This window comes from Styela clava, chromosome 1 (assembly GCF_964204865.1).
Source record: "Styela clava chromosome 1, kaStyClav1.hap1.2, whole genome shotgun sequence".
NCBI classification, from domain to species: domain Eukaryota; kingdom Metazoa; phylum Chordata; class Ascidiacea; order Stolidobranchia; family Styelidae; genus Styela; species Styela clava.
The window spans coordinates 28,240,354-28,267,661 of NC_135250.1; the positions used below are offsets into that span (position 1 = coordinate 28,240,354).

Sequence of the window (27,308 nt, forward strand, 5' to 3'; positions counted from 1 at the left end):
AAAATTATGTTTCATTCATGATAAACGTCTCATTATCTACATGAATAAATTTACAAGTTGAGATGACGGTACGCGAAATTAAATCTAATTGTAAACCATTACAAAATGTTATTTTGACAAGACCTTTACAACACTTTTTTGAAATGCACAAAATATAGAAACGGTCGTGTGAAGCTTTATTTCAATGCAGTGCACATAAATTTCAATAAAAATGAGTTGAACCTTGACAATTATTTATAAAGATAAACCAACAATGAAGATATTCATTAAAAATAATTTGTGAACATTATTGCAGGGGAAATGATTATTTTACACATAAAAATCATAAATTGCAATTTATTTCAAATTTTAATGGAGCAGGGTAGGATAATTTTAAAGAATTAAAAAACCACGCTAGCACTAATCAGCACTGTGAAGTTGAATTTCTGAATCGGATAGTGACAGAATTCGGATACGGGATTGAATTTTTAAACTTCTGATAGTTAATATATCTGAATATGGGAGTCCGTGTAACAAACTTTTTTACATAAGCTAATGTGAGTTAAAGCAGCATTAAAAGGATCAGAAGCACTTGTCAAATTTGATGGTCAATTGTTTTTCCAATACTGAAGTCGAATTAAATCAATTCCTTGAATCGGAAAATATTTTGCCAATATGATGTTCGGAGTGTATTTTTTAGAATTTGGAGGGTAGAGAAAATTTCGTCCATTCCACAGTTTTAACATTATTACACTAATTTATTGATATATTCCAACGAAAGATCTACCGGCCCAAGTATGACCCAATATGATTCAATGAAAAATAATAAAATATGCAGCGGTTTGTGCAAGCAGCTACGAATACTACTACTACTAAAAATCACAAATAAGCGGGAACAGAACCATAGTTTTTCCGGTTCATCATTGAATATTTCTTTAAAACACCAGCTGTTAACGCCCCGACCACTAGGTCATTACAGCGTTCTATTCAATAATTTTCCAACCCTGTGGTATCGACGATTGCACCAATAAAAATGGAGTCGTCCTTCACATATGGTCCGAGAGCTTTGTGGGCCACGAACTCGTGGTCTCCATTGCCTATATTCTTATCTGAAATAGGCTTTTTGAACGAACTCGACGTCGAATTTGGTTGGACTACATAAGACAAATGCTGACGGTTGGTCCCGGCATCAGGTTGGTTGGGATCAAAGAGCATGAGGGTAACCTGAAATACAGAAAAATGATGGTTTTATATATGGTATCGCATATTGCAATTCTTATATTCTTGGTTTCGTGTCAACTCTGAGATACCAAAAGGAACATTATTATTTCGAAGCTGAAATTGACATAACGATGGCAATGTATATTTAATTACACTTACGATGACATTAAAAAGGTTCCACACATTGTAATTCTGATATCCGTGGTTTGTCTGATATTTGTCTCATGCCTGAGTTACCATGAGAAAGATTATTATGCAGAGGCTGGACTCATCATAACGACGCAATGTGTATATAATTACACACATGACAACTTAAAGTGGGTTCTATAGATTGAGTATTTTTTTTTAGAAAACTAAATGCTTTATTCTATAACTTCAATACATACATTTTGGCGAAACGGAAATGGTAGCAAATTGTCGTAGTCTCCTTGCATTAAAACGAAAAAGAATGAGATGTGAGTCTTTAACCCTGCAGATAAAAATTTCGGTAATTCTATGTATTCTCTCTCCTATTTTTGCTGATATTTTTGTCCATCACTTCAAAGTTTTTAAACGGAGTGGAATTTTGGATACTGGAGCCTATACTTTTACTGCATTAATACCCTAATGCAAAGGCGTGCAACTTTTATTAAAGGAGTGCCAAATACAAATAGCTAGGTGAGCCCGCGGGCCGCACCTCATAGGTTTTCCAGTAGTTGCAGACACAAAAATTTTGGTTATTTATCTTATGACATGCGTTGTTCGATTCGCACAAGCTGGCTGTTAGGGCATTGTAACACCAAAGTCACAGATAATGAAATGGGCTCGGGTATAGTCTTTTCAAGACAATGGGATTAGAATTACTTACACGTGCCAGATTAAACTGAATTAAAAACTCGTTTCATGGACCGCACGTAATTCAAAATTTGCACTTCTACGGGGGCCGCACAATTTTTCCGCGTGGGCGCATTTGGCCCGCGGGCCGCAGTTTGCACACCCCTGCGCTAATGTTAAAATAAATAAATACAAAGCCTAAATTCAAACAGTGGACTACGAAAGTAAAATCAAAGTAAACACGAGTAGAATTCAAAAATAACTATAGTATCTCTTACTGAAAAATGGAAATGAGCACACGTGTATAGCACCCGTATTAGCCTTATTTCGAACAATTAAATCTGCTTTATTAGCCCTTCAGTAAAAACACGATAAATTGAAAGAAAGTAAATCATGAAATATTTTTATATATGTGTATTATATGTGCGGTATACATAGTAATTAACGTTTTATTATGCATATTTAAATTACCTTTTCCATTTCCGTTGAGATAAATTTTCAATTTATTATTTAAAGCTGAATATCATAGGTTAGCGCTCGCCCATTTATTTGCTTTATCATATAATCTAACCCATCTTTTGGTGGTGGTAGGGACAGTATAATAATAGCATGAAGTATAAAGGTACTGGCCGTAATATTTATATTTTCCGTTTAGGGACGGTAATACACTGACAAATACTGCAGTTTTGAGAAGCAAAATCAACTACGTAATCTATACTTGATGTGACATATTAACATTTCATAGCTGCAATATTTACGCATTTGAAAAGTAACTGTCAAAATATTCTTATTCTAGTGAATTTAAGTTAAAAATAGATATAGAATTGGTTTTTACTAAAATGATCTTATCCCAGGCTACAAGCTTGCAAGGCATGCAAAAATTTTCCAAATATTAAAGCAGAATGATATTGTTAATATGGTATTTTAACTCTTTTCAACAACACTATTGTTTATTTCAACAAACCTGATTTTGTAAATCAATTTCTGCCAGCTTGGCGTCAATATGGTCCAATCGTGTTCCTAAAGCTTCAACCATTCTTTGTAGATTATCTGCAATTTATTACAGAAAGTGAATTTTAGAAACTACGCATATTTTTGAAAAAAAAAAATGTTACACTGTTATAACTAAAAATTAAAAAATACAAGCAATGATTGCCTAATGTGCTTCAGATTGTTGTATTACATCGTCGTATTTGAATTAATTTTAACGGTCTCCTATGCAATTTCGTAAAAGTTGTACGCGGTCATTGCTAAAAGAAATACTAGAACTACTGACATTGCTCGAATTTTCTTGAGTTTATCTGTCACCATTGGATTGGCATCTTTGCCGCCATTGGTTGCGCTATCTGATTGTTTATTTGAAAACTCCAAAGCAGTTTTTGCTGTAGCGAGTACTTTTTCAAGCCATTCAATCGTTTGCTTACCTTTGCAATCTTTTAGAAGCTGGTTGATTAGTTCCTCTTGCTTAGTCACGATATTCTGTTTTAAAACAAAGACTTGTTGTTCTAAATCCGAATTCTAATTGATCAAACTTCACGACTAAGGCAAAACAGTAACCGCCACAAGGTGCGCCCTTTTTGATGACCTCTTTGCGAACAAAAAACGAATCCTATAGAGCCCACATTATGTTTTGAAATGAATGAAAATACAATCTTTTATCACTGGAAATTTTTAAGCCATTGGTACAGTAATTAATGAGAAAGACGATTTTTTTCTAACGCTTTAAGACAACTGGAAAAACATAAAAAATAAAAATAATCACAAAACGACCTGTAGGTCCAGTTCGTGTACTATAACTTTATGATGCATCGCGGTTATATATAATGAAAATCAACTAACCTTAAACCTGCTGATATCATTTGAATCCACGTAACTAAGAGTACTCGTTGAAGCTGGATAAAGCCCGCGCATAGATGCACAGCTTGGTCCTGGCTCATCTGACTAGAAATATAAAAAAAAAAAATATCTAAAATGTGAAAAAGAAGAACAAAAAACAGGCAGAAATGTGCTGGGAATGGGAAAAATTTAAGTAACAGAAAAGAATCTAAAAAGGAACAAACGATGTAAATTAATTAAAAATATTAACTTGGAAATAAACATCTAAAGAATGTAATTATAATTGTAGGAATTAGTTTCCAAAGAACGATAAAATAAACTTACCATATTTTTTGTACTTTATAACTTTCAAACTAGCTAATAAGCTTATTTATGTCTGAAACATTAGATAGATTTTGCAGTGTTATCTCAGATTGTAGCAATACATAGTGCATACAGAAATCGTATTTAGGTTAGTTTGTTCGGACGTCGTGAAAGTTGTTTGTGTTTATTCAATATTATTGTCGATTTGTAAAATTAAACAAAATATATCCACAGAGAGTGGGACTGATTCAGTGATTTTCAATCACTAAATTCATCTCTTTGCCTTTTTTGGTAACCCTTCACTATGCATAAAACCACGGTACTCTTTAATGAATCCTTAGATAATGTTTTGCACAAGTCGCAGTCCCGTTTTTGTCCAATTTAAGATGTTTATAACAAAGTAATTTTATAATAATAAAACTAAAGAACATTAGTAATCCTACAGCGAATACAAAGAAAGACTCCCCCCCCCAAAAAAAAAAAGCAAAATTCTCTCCGGTTGGGAAACTTTGAACTAAACTACCGTGTCAGACATAAAAGTTAAACAGCTAATTCATGATATTATTGTTTTAATATTTATGCGACTGACTGTGGGGATGCCAGGAAATAAACCGCCATTTGATATGGGGTCAAATTTTTATTTATTTTTTCATTCCTATCATTTTTTCACAACTATTTAGCATCGACCATACTTGAGAGTAGGGTTGCCCTTCAAATGAGCTCTTTTGTCCTTGTTGTTGTTTAATGAAGTGAGAAAGGCCCCTAATTGTATTTTATTTCCAGCATAACTTTTACTATGAGGGCTGTAAACCATTAAAATTTAAACAAGAGAGCGACACTCAAATATAGGAACATGAAGGCTAGTAACGAAGTAGTATCAAATATTTTACAGTATCTCATAAAACAAACTCACTTTGCTGACCACCAGATCGCTGAAATGCGATCACGGAACCGCCATAAAGTCTGCAATTTAATTTAATTTTTTTTATGATGTAATCGCACAAGACTTTAGAGTAAAAAAAGAATGCCATAGACTCCACAGCTATTTTTGAAATAAATGCAAGGTATAGTGACTACAATTGTCTTTTACCACCAAAAATTTCGTTGCCGTCTAGCCAATATGGAATTTATGGTATTGAGTATAAGACAATTAGCACAGGGACCTTTTTGAAATGGCAATTGATTTAGACGTTTTACTTTTTCTACGCCCGCGAATATATAAAGCACATGTGCAATGATGTCTATAATAGCTTTACTGTACGTCAAACAACCGACAAATGCGTACCAACTTTATTTTTTTCTCTAAAAGCTTGTTAGCTGTTGTCATACATGACACAAAGATAAATCGAGCGTTTAAATACCAATACTTTTTGTTCGACAGTATTCAGCAAGGAATGTGAAGGTCTCAATATTCAGATGAAGATTTACGAAATAAACAATGAATGAAGCCTTTTGTTACTGGCCATACCGCTTCGGCATTAAGCAAATCAGAGATACGTCTTTACCACTGGGTAAATGATTCATGGCTGAATCAGCTGAGCAAAATATACAATTTTATAGACATTTTCTAATTTTCACAAAACGAACTAACTGCCTTCTGAACGAAAAATGAATTGGAAGATTAATGTTGAATTGGGGTACCCAAATATATTCCCCTGGAACCTAGAATTACAACCCTGAGTAAGTCCAATATCCATGAATAATAATTCACTTGAACCTTGTGACTTGTGACACAATGGTTTTTACAAAATCGTAGTTTATTGGGAATTTCTTTCTGTCATATTTAATAGTTTGGATTAATAGTTAGCCTTTGAAACTGATTTCAATCTTTGAAATGGCCATAGCGTGGTTATATGACCGTTCAAACAATATTTCACAGCTCTATTGATATAACTTGCAATTTATGGTTTTAGTGTGCAAAAATGGGTACTCCTGAATAGAGCTCGACCGATATCACCGATATCGCTACATCGGCCAACTTGTGGCTAATAACTGATACCAATAACCGATATTAATATAAATCATATTGTGAACCACAAAATGGGCATTTTTGAGATATATTGTCTGTAGCTTAATTTTGGTATTTATTTTCATTGCAGTCACACTTTATTAAACCAACTAACTCCAGTTAATGCTTGAACAAATTTCCTGTTACTTCAATATCAGTCTTCCTTTTCAGGAACAAGAAATGTTAACCTGACATACTTAGATATAACTGTGGGCATATGTTATGGGTATCAGAAACTTATAAATTAATATAATATATAAGTCAATTACCGGTATAATGGTTTCAGTTTTTTTTTTTTTTTCTTTTGTAATTCTCAGCAAAATGATAAACAATCATTAATATAGATAAAACTGTTGCCCCGGAAATTCAAAATTGCATTTGCATTGCAAATCTCACAAAAGCGAGGTTGAATCTGCTCCAAATTGTTTTCTTCATTTCATTTTGTTTTCATATTTTTTTAATAAATAGCGAGTTATTAATTAATTAACTGATTTTTTGTTGAGGATCGATAAGTCGGCGGTCTCAGATCGCAATCTCGTTATTAACTTAACAGCTTCAAATCGATTCTATTTATAAAACTAGCAGTTTCTGTCTCTGCAAAATTTGACTTTTTCTCATTGTGTACTCTCTCTCGATAAAGTCATTTTGAATGTTTCTCCGGATAATAACTTTTCAATTATAGCCATGCATGAAATGGCTAATCATATTGCACCGGGCAAATAAGCGAGATGAATATCTTAGTTCTTATCAAATATCTGTCATGGCTGTAATAATGTTTTTTTTAATTAATGTGAAATCCCTAACAAAGATAAAACTTCTCCCAGTTGTAGAACTCCTCCTCTGTTGTTAAACAAAACATGCAAAAAATATATCTAATTACTTAATTTAATGAAAATAACCAAGACAATGAGGTACAAATAGTTCATTATATTACAGTATAGTAGATTTCGAAAATTATTCGAAGCTGAAATTGGTGCTACAGTTGCTTCAGAGCGATTTTTATATGTTTCTGCTGTACATATCCTTTTAATTTAACCGATACAGGTACTTCATGTGACGTGCAACATTGTTTATTTGTAATCGGGTTAAATTTAATGATGACTAATATTGCATTCGTTGAATATGCCTTCCTGCTGTTTCTTATATTTTTTTCACAGTTTATTGTGCTACTTTTTTTCAACATTAGCATTTAAATGACGTAGTAACATTTCTGTTTCTGTGTTGAAGTTGAATTGAAGTTTTGTAACTGACCTCCTGCCCTGAAGATAATGTTTTTTGTTTGATGAAAGCTGACTGAATGTATGTTGCATGAGTACTCATGTAGTATATAACCAAGATGACGGGCTCAGAAACGTAGTATGCGTACCAGGTTAGAGTAAGGTCACGAATTTAGGTACAAATACTACGGTGGTCACTTGGGTAGTCCACAAACTCGTAAAAGAACTAAAATAATAAAACTGGAAAGAAACTATGTCCTAACTCTAGCCTGGTACACATACTACGTTCCGATGTCCGCCATCTTGTTTTTCATACTACAGATCACCATTGTATTTTGCAGACAGAGAACAAAGACACGCTTTTCAAAACTGTCAAATTTGCAGGTATTATCTGTTTCAGCTGTTTATGTGCAGAGATACCAAAGATAAATAAAACTTTGGCAAATACTTCATACAGTTAAATTGCTCTCTCCGAATTTTTACCATTATATTCTTTACAGCTGAAAAACTAAGAGCTCTGCTCACGAGTAGGCCCGTATGATGTGTGTAGTTCTGATTGGATAATCATAATCACGTGAAAACACGTCACTTGAGATCAGGTTGCAAAATTGAATTTCGCAATTAGGGTAAAACTATGGCTCGCGGGGATATTGAGACGAAAAAATGATGGGCATGAATGGACCCTCCCCTTTTTCAAGTTTGTTCCATAAAAAAAATCAATTCAATTTATACTGTCGGAAGTGAGTAAAAATAAATATGATATTTGGCATACGGCTGAGTTTGAGTCACATTTTGTTTTTCCCGAATGGAATGGGCATGAAATTTTCAATGGTTAAAAATTGAACTTTTTCCTAGAAGGCTATTACTTCCATTTTTTTTCAAATATGTTTGTGAGTTCTACTGCTTCGTTTCATTATGTGCTATTACGTCCCGAAAGTTTGCCACCGTGTGGCGGTTCCGAGAACGCATATCAGTAGCACCCTCACCGGTACCCTTTGTAATCAAGTTGTCTCTGAGATTTGTCCGTTTCGAGTCGAGTTTTTCTTATGATGTAGCCGAGTTGATCGGATTCCGATCGGCTACTTGTAACTTACCGCTTATGATTATCGGGGAGTAGATGATAAAATATTTAGTTTTGCCCTTGTGTATTTGAGCATAGCTCTCATGTTATTATTTATATTCCTAATATTGTATGTGGTGTAATCGATATCGAATATGATTTCTTATTTATCTGGTGTAGAAACGCTGTAGAAACAAAAGACAAATTATGTTTCTATGAATTGATGTTCTCACGTTTCCACTGTACACAATAAGGGGGCAGTACACTGCTTTTGAATTGGGCGTCAAATATGTTTCAAATTTTTTTTTACACTGATGAGCCATACAAGTTTGGAGGATGTTAAAATAGAGTTACAAGCCCAAGCATAGAAAATGAGAAACAGTTTTCACAATTTCCTATAAAAGTGAATCTATATTTTATTCAGTTACATTACAATATAGAGTAGGGTTTATTATAGATATATTTTTACTATCGCAAGGTTAAATGGAAAACATTTACGGCCGCTGGGCCATATATAGCGCAACTACTGAAAAACTTATTGTTCTCCATCAAATTTTGGGCTCAAAATCATACTTTTTGTACGGGTATTATGATTCCTCTATCTAAGTCATTTAAATTTGTTTTGAATCGGACTTTTTTTTTTAATCTTTTGCTCACAGATACGCTAAATGATTTTTTCAGTCATTTTATAAACAGTATGTGGGATTCCAGTAGTGCTCTAGCAACATCTAGCGTCTGAACATTTATTCAAAAGTTTTTTCAAAGTTGGACAAAGGCCGTTAGATGTAAAAGTCATACCGGTTAGGAAACATCTGGCCATCTGCAAGCAATATAAAAGTGAATATTTTTCTTTAGTAACATTAGAGTATGAAGTCAAGCCGAGTAAAAACAAGCTACAAGCAGGCTACAAGCTTGCAAGGCATGCAAAAATTTTCCAAATATTAAACCAGAATGGTATTGTTAATATGGTATTTTAACTTTTTTCAACAACACTATTGTTTATTTCAACAAACCTGATTTTGTAAATCAATTTCTGCCAGCTTGGCTTCAATATGGTCCAATCGTGTTCCTAAAGCTTCAACCATTCCTTGTAGATTATCTGCAATTTATTACAGAAAGTGAATTTTAGAAACTACGCATATTTTTGAAAAAAAAATGTTACACTGTTATAACTAAAAATTAAAAAATACAAGCAATGATTGCCTAATGTGCTTCAGATTGTTGTATTACATCGTCGTATTTGAATTAATTTTAACGGTCTCCTATGCAATTTCGTAAAAGTTGTACACGGTCATTGCTAAAAGAAATACTAGAGCTACTGACATTGCTTGAATTTTCTTGAGTTTATCTGTCACCATTGGATTGGCATCTTTGCCGCCATTGGTTGCGCTATCTGATTGTTTATTTGAAAACTCCAAAGCAGTTTTTGCTATAGCGAGTACTTTTTCCAGCCATTCAATCGTTTGCTTACCTTTGCGATCTTTTAGAAGCTGGTTGATTAGTTCCTCTTGCTTAGTCACGATATTCTGTTTTAAAACAAAGACTTGTTGTTCTTGAATTAGATTGAATTAGATTGAGTCTAATTAAGTGAATGTTTAGGTAAATTTTCGTGGTCATTGTGGCATTCTTTTTGTTGTCCCTTATATATATATGATTGTGTCAAATTTAGTGACTATTTAATAATGAGTTGTTCGGTTGCTATATTTGCTGCTTCAATGCAGCTACAAGGTGTCGCTGACTGGATGACTCTTTGAGTCTTTCGCGATCCCTCGTCTATTGCAACAAGCCGATATCCGTCTTCGTAATTTGTTATATGTCTTTTTTTATTTTTTCATATCGTATATTGGTTTTGCATGACGAAAATAAAATCTGAATCTGAATCTGTTCTAAATCCGAATTCTAATTGATCAAACTTCACGACTAAGGCAAAACAGTAACCGCCACAAGGTGCGCCCTTTTTAATGACCTCTTTGCGAACAAAAAACGAATCTTATAGAGCCCACATTATGTTTTGAAATGAATAAAAATACAATCTTTTAGCACTGGAAGTTTTTAAGCCATTGGTACAGTAATTAAAGAGAAAGACGATTTTTTTCTAACGCTTCAAGACAACAGGAAAAAAATAAAAAATAAAAATAATCTCAAAACGATCTGTAGGTCCAGTTCGTGTACTATAACTTTATGATGCATCGCGGTTATTTATAATGAAAATCAACTCACCTTAAACCTGCTGATATCATTTGAATCCACGTAACTGAGAGTACTCGTTGAAGCTGGATAAAGCCCGCGCATAGATGCACAGCTTGGTCCTGGCTCATCTGACTAAAAAATGTCAAAAAAAATATCGAAAATGTGAAAAAGAAGAATAAAAAACAGGCAGAAATGTGCTGGGAATGGGAAAAATTTAAGTAACAGAAAAGAATCTAAAAAGGGACAAACGATGTAAATTAATAAAAAATATTAACTTGGAAATAAACATGTAAAGAATTAGGAATTAGTTTGCAAAGAACGATAAAATAAACTTACCATATTTTTTGTACTTTATAACTTTCAAACTAGCTAATAAGCTTATTTATGTCTGATACATTATATAGATTTTGCAGTGTTATCTCAGATTGTTGCAATACATATTGCATACAGAAATCGTATTTAGGTTAGTTTGTTCGGACGTCGTGAAAGTTGTTTGTGTTTATTCAATATTATTGTCGATTTGTAAAATTAAACAAAATATATCCACAGAGAGTGGGACTGATTCAGTGATTTTCAATCACTAAATTCATCTCTTTGCCTTTTTTGGTAACCCTTCACTATGCATAAAACCACGGTACTCTTTAATGAATCCTTAGATAATGTTTTGCACAAGTCGCAGTCCGTTTTTGTCCAATTTAAGACTTCATAACAAAGTAATTTTATAATAATAAAACTAAAGAATATTAGTAATCCTACAGCGAATACAAAGATAGACTCCCCCCCCCCCAAAAAAAAGCAAAATTCTCTTCCGGTTGGGAAACTTTGAATTAAACTACTGTGTCAGACATAAAAGTTAAACAGCTAATTCAGGATATTATTGTTTTAATATTTATGCGACTGACTGTGGGGATGCCAGGAAATAAACCGCCATTTGATATGGGGTCAAATTTTTATTTATTTTTTCATTCCTATCATTTTTCACAACTATTTAGCATCGACTATACTTGAGAATAGGGTTGCCCTTTAAATGAGCTCTTTTGTCCTTGTTGTTGTTTAATGAAATGAGAAAGGCCGCTAATTGTATTTTATTTCCAGCATAACTTTTACTATGAGGGCTGTAAACCATTAAAATTTAAACAAGAGAGCGACACTCAAATATAGGAACATGAAGGCTAGTAACGAAGTAGTATCAAATCTTTTACAGTATCTTATAAAAAAAAACTTACTTTGCTGACCACCAGATCACCAGACCATAAAGTCTGCAATTTAATTTAATTTTTTTTATGATGTAATCGCACAAGACTTTAGAGTAAAAAAAGAATGCCATAGACCCCACAGCTATTTTTGAAATAAATGCAAGGTATAGTGACTACAATTGTCTTTTACCACCAAAAATTTCGTTGCCGTCTAGCCAATATGGAATTTATGGTATTGAGTATAAGACAATTAGCACAGGGACCTTTTTGAAATGGCAATTGATTTAGACGTTTTACTTTTTCTACGCCCGCGAAAATATAAAGCACATGTGCAATGATGTCTATAATAGCTTTACTGTACGTCAAACAACCGACAAATGCGTACCAACTTTATTTTTTTGAAAACAAGTCAAACTATGGCTCGCGGGGATATTGAGACGAAAAAATGATGGGCATGAATGGACCCTCCCCTTTTTCAAGTTTGTTCCATAAAAAAAAATCAATTCAATTTATACTGTCGGAAGTGAGTAAAAATAATTATGATATTTGGCATACGGCTGAGTTTGAGTCACATTTTGTTTTTCCCGAATGGAATGGGCATAAAATTTGATCATATCGATTCTGATTACTATACCATTGAAATTTTCAATGGTTAAAAATTGAATTTTTTCCTAGAAGGCTATTACTTCTATTTTTTTTTTTCAAATATGTTTGTGAGTTCTACTGGCTTTGTTTCATTATGTGCTATTACGTCCCGAAAGTGTGCCACCGTGTGGCGGTTCCGAGAATGCATATCAGTAGCACCCCCACCGGTACCCTTTGTAATCAAGTTGTCTCTAATATTTGTCCGTTTCGAGTCGAGTTTTTCGTATGATGTAGCCGAGTTGATCGGATTCCGATCGGCTACTTGTAACTTACCGCTTATGATTATCGGGGAGTAGATGATAAAATATTTAGTTTTGCCCTTGTGTATTTGAGCATAGCTCTCATGTTATTATTTATATTCCTAATATTGTATGTGGTGTAATCGATATCGAATATGATTTCTTATTTATCTGGTGTAGAAACGCTGTAGAAACAAAAGACAAATTATGTTTCTATGAATTGATGTTCTCACGTTTCCACTGTACACAATAAGGGGGCAGTACTCTGCTTTTGAATTGGGCGTCAAATATGTTTCAAATTTTTTTTTACACTGATGATGCCATACAAGTTTGGAGGATGTTAAAATAGAGTTACAAGCCCAAGCATAGAAAATGAGAAACAGTTTTCACAATTTCCTATAAAAGTGAATCTATATTTTATTCAGTTACATTACAATATAGAGTAGGGTTTATTATAGATATATTTTTACTATCGCAAGGTTACATGGAAAACATTTACGACCGCTGGGCCATATATAGCGCAACTACTGAAAAACTTATTGTTCTCCATCAAATTTTGGGCTCAAAATCATACTTTTTGTACGGGTATTATGATTCCTCTATCTAAGTCATTTAATTTTGTTTTGAATCGGACTTTTTTTTTAATCTTTTGCTCACAGATACGCTAAATGATTTTTTCAGTCATTTTATAAACAGTATGTGGGATTCCAGTAGTGCTCTAGCAACATCTAGCGTCTGAATATTTATTCAAAATTTTTTTCAAAGTTGAACAAAGGCCGTTGGATGTAAAAGTCATATCGGTTAGGAAACATCTGGCCATCTGCAAGCAATATAAAAGTGAATATTTTTCTTTAGTAACATTAGAGTATGAAGTCAAGCCGAGTAAAAAATGTCAAATAAAATATATATATATATTTACGACTGTTGGGCCATATATGACAAACAACCAAAAAGTTCATTGTTCTCCATCAAATTTTCTGCCAAAAACCCATACTTTCTCGTACGGTTATTAGGGCGTCTCATTGGGCATTCAAAAGTTTTTCAAATAAAGAATTTTATAGTTTTTTTTTTATAAACAGCATGTGTTATCGTATCAGTTCTCTAGCGACATTCAGCGTCTGAACAGTCATTCAAATGTAGTTTATAAGCTGAACAGCGGCTTAAACATCCAGCCCTCTGCAAGCAATACATATCTGGAGCAAATAGATACACCGATTCATAGAAGGTTAATCCTATATCAACCCACTGTTAATGGACTTGTAAAAGGCATTTTCTAAAGCCCAACGAAAATTATTTCAGAAACCGGCAAGTGCACCTGGTATAATTTTCAATCCTTCATATCAGCCACCGATAATAATGAGGCTTCTATGAATGAACATATCTGCAATACCGGCATTGTTGGATCAAACACTTGAATCAACAAGGTCACGGCACGCTAATTCTATTGGACTAATCTGTAGCGAGGCTTGCGCATGTCGATGAGACAAAAAATATTTAAATTTTTGCAGCAAACTTCTATCGCTAGGTTTACTGGTGAAATAAGTAGATTGTTGTAGAAACAGATTTAAGATGAGCATTTGAAGGGTTCCGGTTTTTCAATCTGATTGGAAGTCACCTTTTAATGCGATTTTTCACACGGTTTAGCGAAATGTAAACACCACGTGTAATTGCAGCAGTACTCTAGCAACATATCGTCACGCTAATAACCGAATTGCGTAAGTCATTTTTAGCAGTTTTGAGAAAAACGTAAAAAACTTACTAATGATATTGTTAAGCCATTGAGAGTCAATAATTTGCCATGGTTCAATTTTTTGATCGTAGCCGGATTTATGTTAATTCGTATGACGCAGTTAAGTGACGTCATAATGGCGCACTGTGACTTAGGCAGAACATTGTCTATGACTTGGGGACATACGCAATTTTGCAACTTTACTATATGCACCAGTCCTGAAAACTAAACATTCCAAAAACGAATGTAATTCTCAGTATCTACAATGTATAAACCCAAAATAGCTAATCAGTTATAATTACATTATTTTTTATGTTTAAAAATATATATTTCATCAATATAACACGTTCTGCACCCACCGAAATAACACTAAGATTAAATATAAAGAATAAAACAGCAATGCACCCAATATAAAAGCCAACCAAGGTGAATTGGACTCGGACACTGAATATCACAAGTGCACGCCTTCTTATACTGTAGTATAAATTCATTACCCGCTAAGCTAGAATCCGAGATGCAAAAACTCGAAAATACTTCGCCGAGGTTATTTTACTTTTGTGACGTCACAATAGTCCTGCGGTAACAATTATAATTCATTATGACGGAACAATTGCACAAATGCGCATGTCATACTAAATCTCCATTTTTATGGGTTTCGGAATTCCTAAAATAAAATCTGAGTTAACAGACAAGTGCGCAGCATTACATAGATACCTATTTTATAAAAAACTTGAAAACGCCAAAAATGACTTACGCAATTCGGTTTTTAGCGTGACGATATGGCGTTTAAATATTCATTCAAATTTATGCTGCAAGTTTTACAGCGGACGTCATGTCGTTATCAAAAATCTAACCTGAAAATTTGAAATCGATTAGTCCAGGGATGTCTAACTCGCGGCCGAAACGATTCATGCGGCGGTATTTAAAGTTTTTGTCATTGAGTCCAGCAATTCTTTATCTTGTGACACCGCCTTGACAAAGCTGATGTTAGAGTTAATGTATTTTATCGATGGTTATTGGATACGGAGTGGACCTATGGATTGTTTTGTTATTACGTTTTCAATTTTTTTTTTATCATCGTTATGAAAAAATCGCTATTATTTTTAATTATTTGACCATTTGCTTCGAAATTTTCAGATGTTAAAGATTGTATGTTTCGCTTGGAAGGTCTTACTTTCACTTATTTCTAATATTTCTGTAAGCTGTGTGAGATTAGTTTTTGAGTGCTATGACGTATTCAAAATTGCGCACATTGTGGCGGTTTACCAAACGGCGGCGCAGCATATCAGCGGATCTCGTGGTTGGAGAACGTCAACAGACCTCGTTGTTTGCAACTACAACAACTATAGTTCACTTCGGAACAACAACAAAGATTCCAGGCAATAATAAAAAGCGAGGAAATGACATTCTAAATAGGGTTTTGCTAAAGCTGGAGAAAGAATCTTTTATACTCTCTAAATCCTAATACTGCTGAAACCACCAATTATTCTTCATACTCATCATATTTCAACAAATTTAAACTGTTATTTATGACATATCTATCAATGTGCGACCCGCGGTAAAACTGAAATGAAATTTGTGGACCCAAAAAGAATTTGTGCTGAAGATGTAAATTAAAGGAAAACGGAAATTATTTTGATTAACTATCGGATTACAAAACAAATACGAGTATAATGTTATAGTGATATCGTTTGTGTAACTGCTTACATCTTCAAGTGTATCTAAAAATAATTTGAAATCGACTAGTTATTTTAACAGGTTGCATACATATGCAATCTGCCTGCCATGACAACACTTTAGCGGGCGTACTCTTCACATATTTCGTGTCCAATAAAATTATGTATTTTTGAAATGATGCTGGCTTAAAATCCCGGATTTGTTAAATATGAACCCAAAGACTGAAGACTTTTATTAGTATATTGAATGTTGTTGGCGATTTCCCTCGAGATGTCCCGTTGACAAGTAAATGTACATATAAACAATTGATACGTGAGTTTTCCGTGCTATTTGTAGTTATGGTATCTTTACAGGTTAAGGTGGCTTGACAATTGAGTCTGAAAATTATAAGATGAAATGTCAAATAGAGTAGCATCATACATTTTACGAGTCATCAGTGCCAAGGTTATATTGGAAGATTCGAAAGGCGTAAGTGAACATCGTGAAATAGTTATCGTTCGCTCTTCAGCACTAAATATCAATAAACATTTTTTAGGACACAAAATAATACTAAAACCACATTTTGGGGGATGAACCCACTTTTGTTTCACGCATTTTTGATTATTTAAAATCATGATCATAGTCATGCTTACAGTCGCACTAGTCAGATGACGAGTCTTATGAAACACATGTGATCGATTACCGCTGCATAGAGACGTTTTTCTCAAGTATAAGAAAATTAATTTTGAAAAAATTATGTATATAATTTCAAAATAACTCAAAATTCCTAATATTTCATGAAGTTTTTCATATTTAATGCGCACAGTCACACAAGATACCAAAACCATCCATCATATGACTCTCATATGATCTATTACCGATGCATATTACCATAGAAAGTTTATGCCTATACTAGTAAAGTATATTCAACATAAATATAATATTAATATATTCTCAAAATTTTGGGAAATACTCAAACTTTTTTAATATTTCATGAAGTTTTTCATATTTATTGCGCATAGTCACGCATTATAACAAAACTATGCTTTCTATGACTCTTATATGATTGATAACCGTTACATAATACCAGAGAGCGTTTATGCCAAGAACAGTGGTTCTCGAACGTTGGGGCGCAGACAATTTTTTAATGGACGTGAAGCTAACTAAAAATGAAAATATTTGTTAGGTTAGATCTTGTCCGCTTTATTTATGATATTTACATTAACATTCATTTTGTTATTTCTGTATCATCCACGTATCTTCAATTTTCGCCTTACTATTTCGTATTTGTAGCTTATGGTAAGCTAGTTATATTTGAGGTGAGACACGAGACTTGACAAATTCTGAATCTGCGGCGCGATCAAAAAAGTTCAAGAACCACTGGACTAGGATATCAAAGTTTATTCAACAAAAATATGATACAAAAATATTTTCATAAATTTAGAAAATACTGTTATTCAATTTTTAACACTTAGAGTGCAAGCAAGATAGCAAAAATTGTCGTTTGCCCCAAGAATAACAAAATTTTATTTCACAAAAATATGATATAAAAATGTTCTCAAAATTTTAGAAAAGTTTTTAATGTTTCATCAATTTTTTACGCAAGAGAAGAAAAAATCATATGACTCTCATCATATGACCGATTACCGTAGCATATTACCATAGGGCGTTTCTCCCAATAACCTGTAATGTGTAACGTGAATAGCGTGTTAGGGCTAAACTCTTAGGCAAAGGTCTATCTGACATTCATCTAACTTGAGTCATGATCATGGGTTCTATAAATAATAATACAGTAATGAAAAATAGCAAAATTGAACTTTTAGAAATGATATAAATATGTGACATTTTGCGTAAACGTTAGTATGTGTACTCAAATGATTTAAAAAATGTTATGTTGCATTCTTATGTTGCCAGTTATTTGAATTAACAAAGAATGACGACCTGTAATCTTTGATTATATTTTAGATGAAACTTGGCAGAAAAGAGGCTGTGGTTGTGTGAGCGCAATGATGGTTACGAACTTTAAATAAAGTTTATTCCTAATTTAAATGCAACCAGTTAATTAACTAGCTGGTAGAGATAAATAATATCTATACTGTTGTATGAAATTACAGCAAAATTTGCATTTTTGAAGTCGATCAAATAAATTTATAGGTAGCCTACGAGAAAGTTCAGGGTAACGATGTTTATAGTGTAAACAATGTTCTTACCCTAAGATGATTGATTGATAATTTTGTAGAGAGATCTCGCAGTCAAACTAAGTCTGAGGTAATAATAATCCTTTGCTAAATAAGCGGGTTGCATGTGAAATTGGACAGCTGAGCTTGAGGAAAATGCTATACGACATCAACTACATTTGTCGTACTCCAGATGTCTGTCAATTTTTTATGTCGGCTTCGAGTTCGATTCATGCAAAAGAGCTATACTTTGGTAAAAGACGTAACCAAACGATAAATATTCTAACTATATCCAAATGTAAAAAGCCATTATATTCAAAATGAAAGTCAGTGCCTGGATAAAAATAATGTCATGTTTCGGGCGAGCTCACATTCTTCTATTGTCATATAAAAATTATGCTAATTTTGTACTTCCCTATCAATTAATTTATTGAGGTAATTTTTATGGCAAAACGAATGATTGAGCGCATAATTATCATCCCATCCATCTTAGAAACGACACCAAAATATTTAAATAATGAAGGTCATTCATAAGCGTGTACAGCAAATTTTTTCATAAATTGCCTTGGAGTATGTCCAGTTTTCTTGAAAGTGGAGCGAAGGCAAAGCGTTGTAATTAAATTGATAGCCTTTTGTATTATATGTTTGGTTTTTTCATAATGGTGTTGTAGGCATTAAAGTTAGCGTCCAATCTTTGTAATAATACGAACGCACGATTAACAGCCCTTTGCGTTCAAATACAAAAGTATGTTTGAGAATGTTTGCATTTGAGAAGAAAAGAATGTATGAGAATATCAGAAACGATCGTAGGTTTCGCACACAGTAAGAGCTTATTGGTTAAGCATTGCTGGCCGAATTTTGTTTTTGTTTAAATGGGCAGAAGTGTTCGAAGCCGTGATTGTTTAACTAGTAATTGTAACATAATTTCAATAATTCGGTGGCCGCAATCCATCGCAGACATTACTTCAATTTTTATCTAATTTTGTTGACATTTTTTTTACAGAAAAAAACTTATTACGTTATAATGACGTCATTGATTATTACGTCATTTTTTGTTGCTGCTATTTTATTGGGAAATGTCTATGGTGGAAGTAGACCAAGAAAGATTTGTATGCGGCTGAACTCTGCAGTTGAAAGTGTCGAAATTGAAGAAAATGTAGAGTTGGAGCTTCTAGAAACATTAAAGTATGTTTATTGAACACCAAATTTATATATGCTAATTTCTGTGATGCTTGTTGTTTATACCTGTTGGGTCAAATATAGGGTTATAATTCCTAATTTATTTTATTATTTTTAACGGTTACCCTACTTTTGTCTCATCTTGTTTATTAGTTTTGCTGTTTTATTTCACCTAAAAGGGAACAAGACTTCTATTTATTTGTGCCTTCTATTTGTTTCTGCTGGACTAATTATCTTTCTTCTAAGCTTTTGCACTCGAGGATATGTATAATGCTCTAGCTAGATTGATTATAACTATTCTGACTTCGATCAAACGAAACGTCACAAAAATTAATTTGTGTTATTGTGCAGCAAGACTCTTGAATAACTTAGAATTCCTTTTATTTTTTTAAAATAAAAATCCTAACTTGTTAAAAGTGAACCTAACCGGACTGTTGGTAAAGGAAAAAGGGGGAGAAATCGAAACGAAAGAAACGAAGAAATTCGACTTCTTAATGATCGACTAAAACGTTTCGAAGAAAGAGTGGAAAAAAGTGAGGAATTCATTTAATATCCAATATTTCTGAAGTTTAAAATATTTTTTCCAGCGCACTATATTTGATGTAAAAAATAATATTTTTTTATTAATCTTGAGTAGGGAAAAATATTAACTACTTACAAACCAGTGACTGCTTGACAGAGCCTTGTTCGTGGTTGTAAGTGTTAAAATGTCATTTAAAAATGCACTGATATTAGTTTATGGCTTTTATCCGAGTACTGGAAAAAGAACAACGGGAGACTATTAATCTAGTGAAACATTCCCGAAGGTGATTGAAGATCACTTATTATTTTCTCATATTCATTTTCTGCCTGAAACGTGAGAATTTTAATTTATAATTTCCAGTAAATTCCATTCGTTCATTTAATCTTCTGATAGTATTATTCACTTGAGAATATATAGCTACAATGTACTTCTAGTCTAGAACAGTGTTAAAAGGACTGGCTGTGTTACAATTAGGACTGACTAGAAATTTTTAAATACTCAATGATATCAGAATCGAATCGAATATTTTTTCAAATCGAATCGAATATTGAATACTTGAAAGATATTTAATTGTGACTATTTCTTTGTGATGTGTCTTTCAGTCGCATAAATTACTAAAGACATAAAATCTGTTCCAACTGCATTGTAAAAATATGGCTTAGATAAAAAATGTGGAATTATATTTACTTTACTTTACTTTTAGTTCACTGGGAAATAAGAATGGACGTAAACGACAAATACTTTGGAATAGAGAAAAAGATGAATCAAATGAATGAGAGAATTCTAACTCTCGCCTTCAAATACGATCAAATGAGAATGGAAATACTTAAAGCCGTAGGTTCGTAATAAAGATACAAACCACTTTGTTTTTTGTTTTGATTTTGACTTCTTACTTAAAAATGTTCTGTAAGCTTTTAATATGAACATTGAGAAAATCAATTATTCTTTTTCAAATTTTATTTTTGATAAAAAAGCGATGTTTCACAAGAATGATTTTTTTTTGTGGGAAATTGTCTCTTAAATTATATCTCTTATTACCTGAGACTTTTCTGTAATCGAGTGGACTTGAATTGTTTGAGATCTTTTACCAAGCATTATTTGAGGGGAATACACAAAGCCATCTAGTCGTTATTTACCATGAAATGTTTGTAAACATGTAGTTCTACATTAATAAATGCACTAATTTATTGGGGTCGGCATTTCATGGGTAATGTAGTGGTCTTTATGTCACTCAAAAGAAATTTCCGACAAAGGCTCTTCAAAAGCACCACTGTCAGGTACGAATCTTATTACATTCAGAGAGAGCCGAGATCATTCCGGCTCAGCATCGTCTACCCAATTGGCTACAACTCGGGTAAGGTATTTTGTAGAATTCTAATCTGCGATGTTAGCATGGTTAAATATGAAATTCTAACCTCTAAGACAACGCGCTCACAGAATAGAGATTTCAAAATGAAAAAAAAATCGCTCTTCATTTTTTATTTTGGAGCTTATAGGAAAATGTGCAGTTGAATACCTGGGCCGTTGTTTCTACTCCCATGTTCATTTGGAGAGAGATGTGGATTTTGACGACGGAAGAGCATTATGCGAAGCCGATGGAGCGAAAGCTGCAAATATATACTCCAAGCAACATCTTATCGATGTGATGGCCGACGTTCGCCCCAAAACTCCCGCTTCTACTTACGTATGGACAGGATTGCAAGCTTACAATAAGGTAGTTCGCAATTTACATACTATAGGTTTAATTTGTGAGATATGTGTGAGAGTGTTTATAACTTTCCATTACAATTTCAATCTATGAAGTCAGTACTCAATATATATTTACCAGGTTTGTTTTATTTTGATCATTGTTTTTTTTTTACTTGATTTTGTAGTTGTAGTTGCACACAAACTATACAAACCATCGTTTAAAAAATTCACGGCTTTACGAACTCCTTGTATATTATGAAGAAACTATAATACCTCTGTATGTGACAAACTTACTTGACTGTGCTGAGATTGCTTTTTGCTTTTGAATATAATTGTGAGCAATGCGACACCGGAAAAAATACGACCTTTCCAAATACAGCAGATCTTTGTATTCAAATGTTTATGTGAATGTTTTCTTTGAATTAAAATCACCTTGAAGATTAAGTCGGTTTCAAATATGATCAAACAATAATGAGTAAATAATGCTAAGAGTCTAGTTTGCAGGCCAAAAAATTTTTTAAGGGTGAAAATGTAATATAAAAAATTTATATTTTAAAATTTCTTCTATTTTTGGATGTCTTCTCGTCATAAAATTTCTTATTTATTAAATTTAATTGAATATTTTTATTTTTCAGACTGGCGAGGTGTTTTTAAATGACGGAAAACCAGCACCTTATGTGAAATGGTGGAGCTCAGGTTTTCCTGGACCAGGAGGGTATGCCGTCTACCTCGACGTGTTTTTCGAAGCAACACCTATTACTTACCAAGGAATGGGAAATACTACTCCAACATGGAAGATTCATGGCGTCGTTTGCGAGATATAAATAAAGCGACTTTTGTGAATATGTGACTATTTTCCTATCATGCTATTGAAAAGCAAATATTTCTTTGTAAAATTTTTGTAATCTTTTTTCGAAATTTGAATATTTGACCTTGTGTTTTGTGTTACAGACAAAAGCGATACGACAATTTTAGACACCGAATATTTATATGTATATGAGTGTAACTTATTACATTATAAAAAATGGGTTTGTTGCTGAGAACTGATATAGCTGTCATAGGTAAATACTAGTCAACCTGATATCTTTGATTAATTTATCTTTCCAATGTAGTTTATCTACAATTTTGCAACTGCTGCAAAACTTAGCCCGTATCGTTTCATCATGCTATTGTATATTTTTAGCTAAGAATTGTTAATCGACTTATGTCGCCCTTTTATCTTTAACCCTTATCCATTTTTTACTTGCATCGTATTCTAACATTTGGAATTTTGTGACGTTGTACCTACTCATGAGTACTATTCGCTTTGAAGGGTGCGCCACAGTGAAATTTTGATATGATAATAGTAGAATCAGCCTTTTAGCAAGAGTTGATTTGACAATGGAAACATTAACACAATTTTCTAATAGATTGTTAGCGATCGCTTGAGCGTAGTGTCCAACGTTACACTTAGCTTCATGAGGTCGCATGTTGAATGATTGATGCCAAATCAGAAAGATTGTTGTCTTTTCAAACTACAAAGTTCCTCACTTAGAAGTGGTTTATTGACGTGAGGAGGCCTGTTCGGGGCGTATATGTACATAATATGAAAAATTATTTTTCCCTCTTCGGGAAGCGGTGCTCTAAGTCAGTGGTTACTAACCTTTTTTGAGAGACCCAAATTTATTTTTTAAATAAATTTTGTAAACTTTCGCAATCCAAGGACATGTTCAAATATTAAACAGCTTGTATTACTTTTATTGCCTCAAACCTAATGTCTAATATAAAATATTAATTTTTACATAACATTTATTCCCTACCCCAAAGTAAAAAGGCAGTGATTGTTTGCCATCAGCAAGTTTCTGATATGGTGATGTGGCTTTACTTAGTAAAATGATGACTGCTAACTTTTCACGCATTGATACTTTCCACATGTACAATTGTTATTGAGCAACACTTCGATAACAAATACATAATAAACAATAAAATTTACTGGAAAATAATTGTTAAATTTTAGGTTTTACGATCCACAGGTTGGGTAACACTGCTCTAAGCCATGGCATATGCACAAAGATGTGGATCTTATCATCATTTTGTATTATTTGAAATTTCCTGACACTGAACTAATAAACCTACACAAAAAAACTAGTCTTAGTAGCATGCAAAACACATAGTAATTTTTTTACCTGATGGTGGCAGAGTCACTCTATTTTATCTACTGGAACAAGCATGCGATGGTATCGAAAATAATAAGTAATTCTAAGTCATACTCATTTCAATCTTGGCAAACGACTAACCAAAAGAAATTTGGTATATATTGACTCGGACACCATTTTAGTGACGTACAATAAAAACATTATATTTGAGCGGAAGAACGCGTAGGATAGCTCGTGATTTCAGCAATAACGCTCGCCTACTTGACTTTAAAACAGACTCAGCAAAATTACAGATATTTTGTAGTAAAGGAAGCTTTGAAATTCCCTATTATTGCAAATAATTATAATTACAATTAAACTCTATAAAGTTAGATGATAAAAAAAAAATGATTTTTGAGAATGTAGTCTTGGATTTGTGTCGAATATTTTATTTGTGTTGTAACAACCTAAAATATTTGTTAATTTGCTAGATTTCGTTAAAAGTGTTGCTTCAAGGATATGTACGTTGGTAATTTGAATCTGTCACCGTGTATATGTTATGTAGAAATACACTGGCATTCCAGATTTTAGATTAGCCAAATCATAGAAATTCTAGAGATTTAGAAAAAACTTATAAAAGACAAGTATATAGTATTTCGAGAGCAGCTTTAATTAAATGCAGGTTCGAAGGTATTTTTTTTCTTAATCACGCCTTCCGCTCCAAAGAAGTCTCTATTTAATTAGGAGGCCGCTGATATCTAAAAACTTGACTTGATATCGCAACTTGAATTTCCTGAAAAGAAACATGTGTGATGGGAATAGTGACAATAGCTAGAAGCATCATTAGAAAACTTATTAACGTAGATTTTAGCCTAATATTCATTTTTAGTTTCCGCCTAACAAGCTATTTCAATGCAGCTGAAATATAAAGCTAATGCTATATTGATGCATTTATGATATTTCGGCGACTACGATTGATATGTTCTCGAGATACTACATACACACACACACACAGTACGCACATACGCGTACATACAGCACGTACATATGTCGATCAAATCTCAACGTCGATGTACTCTAATATTATATTTTATTCTAGGTTTTCAAATCTTTGATATATAATCTCACATATTATATACAAAAATCATATTTGAACTGAGTATTTGATTTTCAAAAATAAAAGGGCAGTTCTAACGCCAGGTCGTCTTTAACAATGTCCGGGATCTTGGATATAACGACAAGTCAATATTCAGGAGATGGGGATGACCCTACAACAGCAGAAGGTAACTCCATTTACCGCTTTATAAATGATAAACGCCAGGAAAATGATTATACGAAGAGAAATACAACTTGTTTTTATTAGTGATACAATGTTTGCAATTTGCAATTTATTGACGCGATTTACTTACTGATTTCGGTAGAATTCCAGTTTTGTCATTTTAGCGGTTGCCAGTCATGATCATGGTATTTAAATTTTGATAGTATATTGTAGAAGAACAATGCTTCGCAAACTTGTTAAGCCGTGCTCAGTTTTTAGAATTTGTGAAGTTTCGTGCCCCATCTTAAAAATAACTGGCTAAGCTATAATAAACTACAAATAACAGATAGTAAGATGAAAATATGTTTTATTAAAAAAAAAAAAACGTTGGCAATAGATGGATGGAACGCAAATAATGAAATGAATGTAAAGTTTTGAAACATAAGTAACCAAAATAAGGCGGGGAAGATCGAATCTGACAAATATTTTTATTTTTAATTAGCTTCACGTCCCCTCAAAAAACTGTCTACGCCCCATGAGAACCACTGTACTAGAAGTAAAAACAAAACTTTTGGTCTATGGCTAGTAAGCTTATGAAGTGAGATTCATGTTATGATAAAGTTTTCTTTCGGTGAATTACAACAATATATATATATATATAAATACACGCAGAACGTTTTAAAAGTTTAAACGTACGACATTGATACGATATTCTTTTATAAACACTTGTGGGACAATTAGGACTAATGCTCTAAAATAGGCAAGTGCACTGATTGGGGACATCTGTGCGGCAAATGAGACAAGTTGTACAAATTTCAGGAACCTGATATTTTACAATTTTTAGCATTGAGAAAATTTAATGTACTTTTTGCAGCAAACAACACTACGCTGCATATTCTTACTTCTTCATCTTTCCCCAATGTTTATGATGGGTGGCAATTCGACGGCGTCAGTTTTCTTATTGGTTTAATTATTATGATGGTACCGTTGGCCATGGTGATATGGAAACTGCTATTATACCGAAAACAGGCAATGAAGTAAGTATTTATTATTGTTATATTAAGACCAGTCAAAAACCTAACTTAGTTTGATGTTTTTCTAAGGATAAGTTTGTATATTTTGATGTGTTCGGTCATTTTGGTATGCCTTTTTGGGATGGAATGTTTCTTCACCTACTATTCATGTTTTCTCTGTTTTTAATATATTGGATTGTCAATATATCTGTTTCTCGTCTGTTTTTTCGTTTTTAATTTACCGGATAATGGCAAAGTGGGTTCTTAATAAATATTCCCTCGAAATACAGTGTGAATACTATGTTATTTTATTGTTCCACATTTCAGTATTGAAATTGAGGAGGACGACCCGGTAGAGATGAGAAGATATGAAGATATTCCGGACATGATGCCCGGTAAATGAGCCTATCTTATTATTTTGGTAATTCACCCTTCCTTTATTGTGTAATCAATAAAAATCAGCAAATTCAATCCTTCTCATACACAATCTTTTTCTTCAAATCTCGAGATCTTTAAGTCTTTTACTGTCAAAATACGTCTGTCACTGAATAACTAATTTCCAGGCGTTCTAGAAGTATGTGTACTATTATGGAGGGACTCGTAATAGAACCAAAATATGAAAAATCGGAATAAAATTATACCCTAACCCAAACCTGGTATACTACTGGAGTACCATTTAGACATTCGAGCATAAGTATTTTTTTATTTTACAGAATGATTTTTTATTTTTCAGAAAAAGAGAACGAAGAATCAAATGCGAATGCCCAAAGCAAGGCTGAATATGAAAACGTCGTCAGATACGAAATACCTATAGGGAAAACTCCAAATATGATAGATAGTCCTTACGAGTCTTACACTAACAATTCTGTGTCCGAATTTTAACTTTGGATGCTGTAGTGAAACCCAGGAGTGGAACCGAAGAGGAAGTTGGACCGTTTTCTTGGCTGTTATCAACCTAAACATTACTACTATACTAAAATGATATAGAACTATAATTTACAAGATGTAGCAAGATGCACGCAAATAAAATAACACCCAATACTTGTTTTGCCGCGTGGCTTAAAAATCAGATCGCTTGGTGATGGTGGCACGGTGCTCACATCAGGCAAAACTATTTCAATTTCATCACAGGTGCTGCTAGAGTACGAGGTCTACGTCAATATACGACCTACAAAAGCTGGAGTTAGAGTTAGAAATAATTGATATTTACTTAAAAAAAAACGGTACTATCGAAATATGGGAGCCAATATGTCGGACAACGGA

At 33.2% G+C, this 27,308-nt stretch overlaps 2 protein-coding genes and 1 long non-coding RNA gene across 3 annotated transcripts; 2 read left to right on the plus strand and 1 right to left on the minus strand.

Moving 5' to 3' along the window:
• Positions 1-2,968: 2,968 nt before the first annotated feature.
• Positions 2,969-4,226, minus strand: LOC120335038 (uncharacterized). The gene is made up of 4 exons (XR_013477682.1): positions 4,174-4,226; positions 3,853-3,954; positions 3,438-3,492; positions 2,969-3,063 (listed from the first exon to the last, which is right to left on the minus strand). It is a non-coding gene; the product is annotated as an uncharacterized LOC120335038 (long non-coding RNA).
• A 15,050-nt stretch (positions 4,227-19,276) lies between these two features.
• Positions 19,277-23,926, plus strand: LOC120334944 (uncharacterized). Its single transcript, XM_039402461.2, has 5 exons — positions 19,277-19,454; positions 19,866-19,981; positions 20,675-20,809; positions 21,468-21,685; positions 22,296-23,926. The coding sequence occupies exons 1-5, from the start codon at positions 19,294-19,296 to the stop codon at positions 22,482-22,484; spliced, it is 819 nt and encodes a 272-aa protein (XP_039258395.2). The 5' UTR covers positions 19,277-19,293; the 3' UTR covers positions 22,485-23,926.
• Positions 23,927-24,877: 951 nt separating this feature from the next.
• Positions 24,878-27,091, plus strand: LOC120334904 (uncharacterized). Its single transcript, XM_039402424.2, has 4 exons — positions 24,878-25,057; positions 25,907-26,069; positions 26,373-26,440; positions 26,779-27,091. Exons 1-4 carry the CDS (start codon positions 24,988-24,990, stop codon positions 26,925-26,927), a joined length of 450 nt encoding a protein of 149 aa, XP_039258358.2. The 5' UTR covers positions 24,878-24,987; the 3' UTR covers positions 26,928-27,091.
• Positions 27,092-27,308: the final 217 nt, after the last annotated feature.

Bases quoted from the DNA above. Each gene is read 5' to 3' on its own strand.
- LOC120334904 (XM_039402424.2), top strand. From the start codon at position 24,988: ATGTCCGGGATCTTGGATATAACGACAAGTCAATATTCAGGAGATGGG. The intron at 25,058-25,906 runs GTAACTCCATTT...TACTTTTTGCAG, and splicing joins TGACCCTACAACAGCAGAAG to CAAACAACACTACGCTGCAT. The intron at 26,070-26,372 runs GTAAGTATTTAT...TCCACATTTCAG, and splicing joins TACCGAAAACAGGCAATGAA to TATTGAAATTGAGGAGGACG.
- LOC120334944 (XM_039402461.2), top strand. From the start codon at position 19,294: ATGACGTCATTGATTATTACGTCATTTTTTGTTGCTGCTATTTTATTG. The intron at 19,455-19,865 runs GTATGTTTATTG...ACTTGTTAAAAG, and splicing joins GAGCTTCTAGAAACATTAAA to TGAACCTAACCGGACTGTTG. The intron at 21,686-22,295 runs GTAGTTCGCAAT...TTTATTTTTCAG, and splicing joins GATTGCAAGCTTACAATAAG to ACTGGCGAGGTGTTTTTAAA.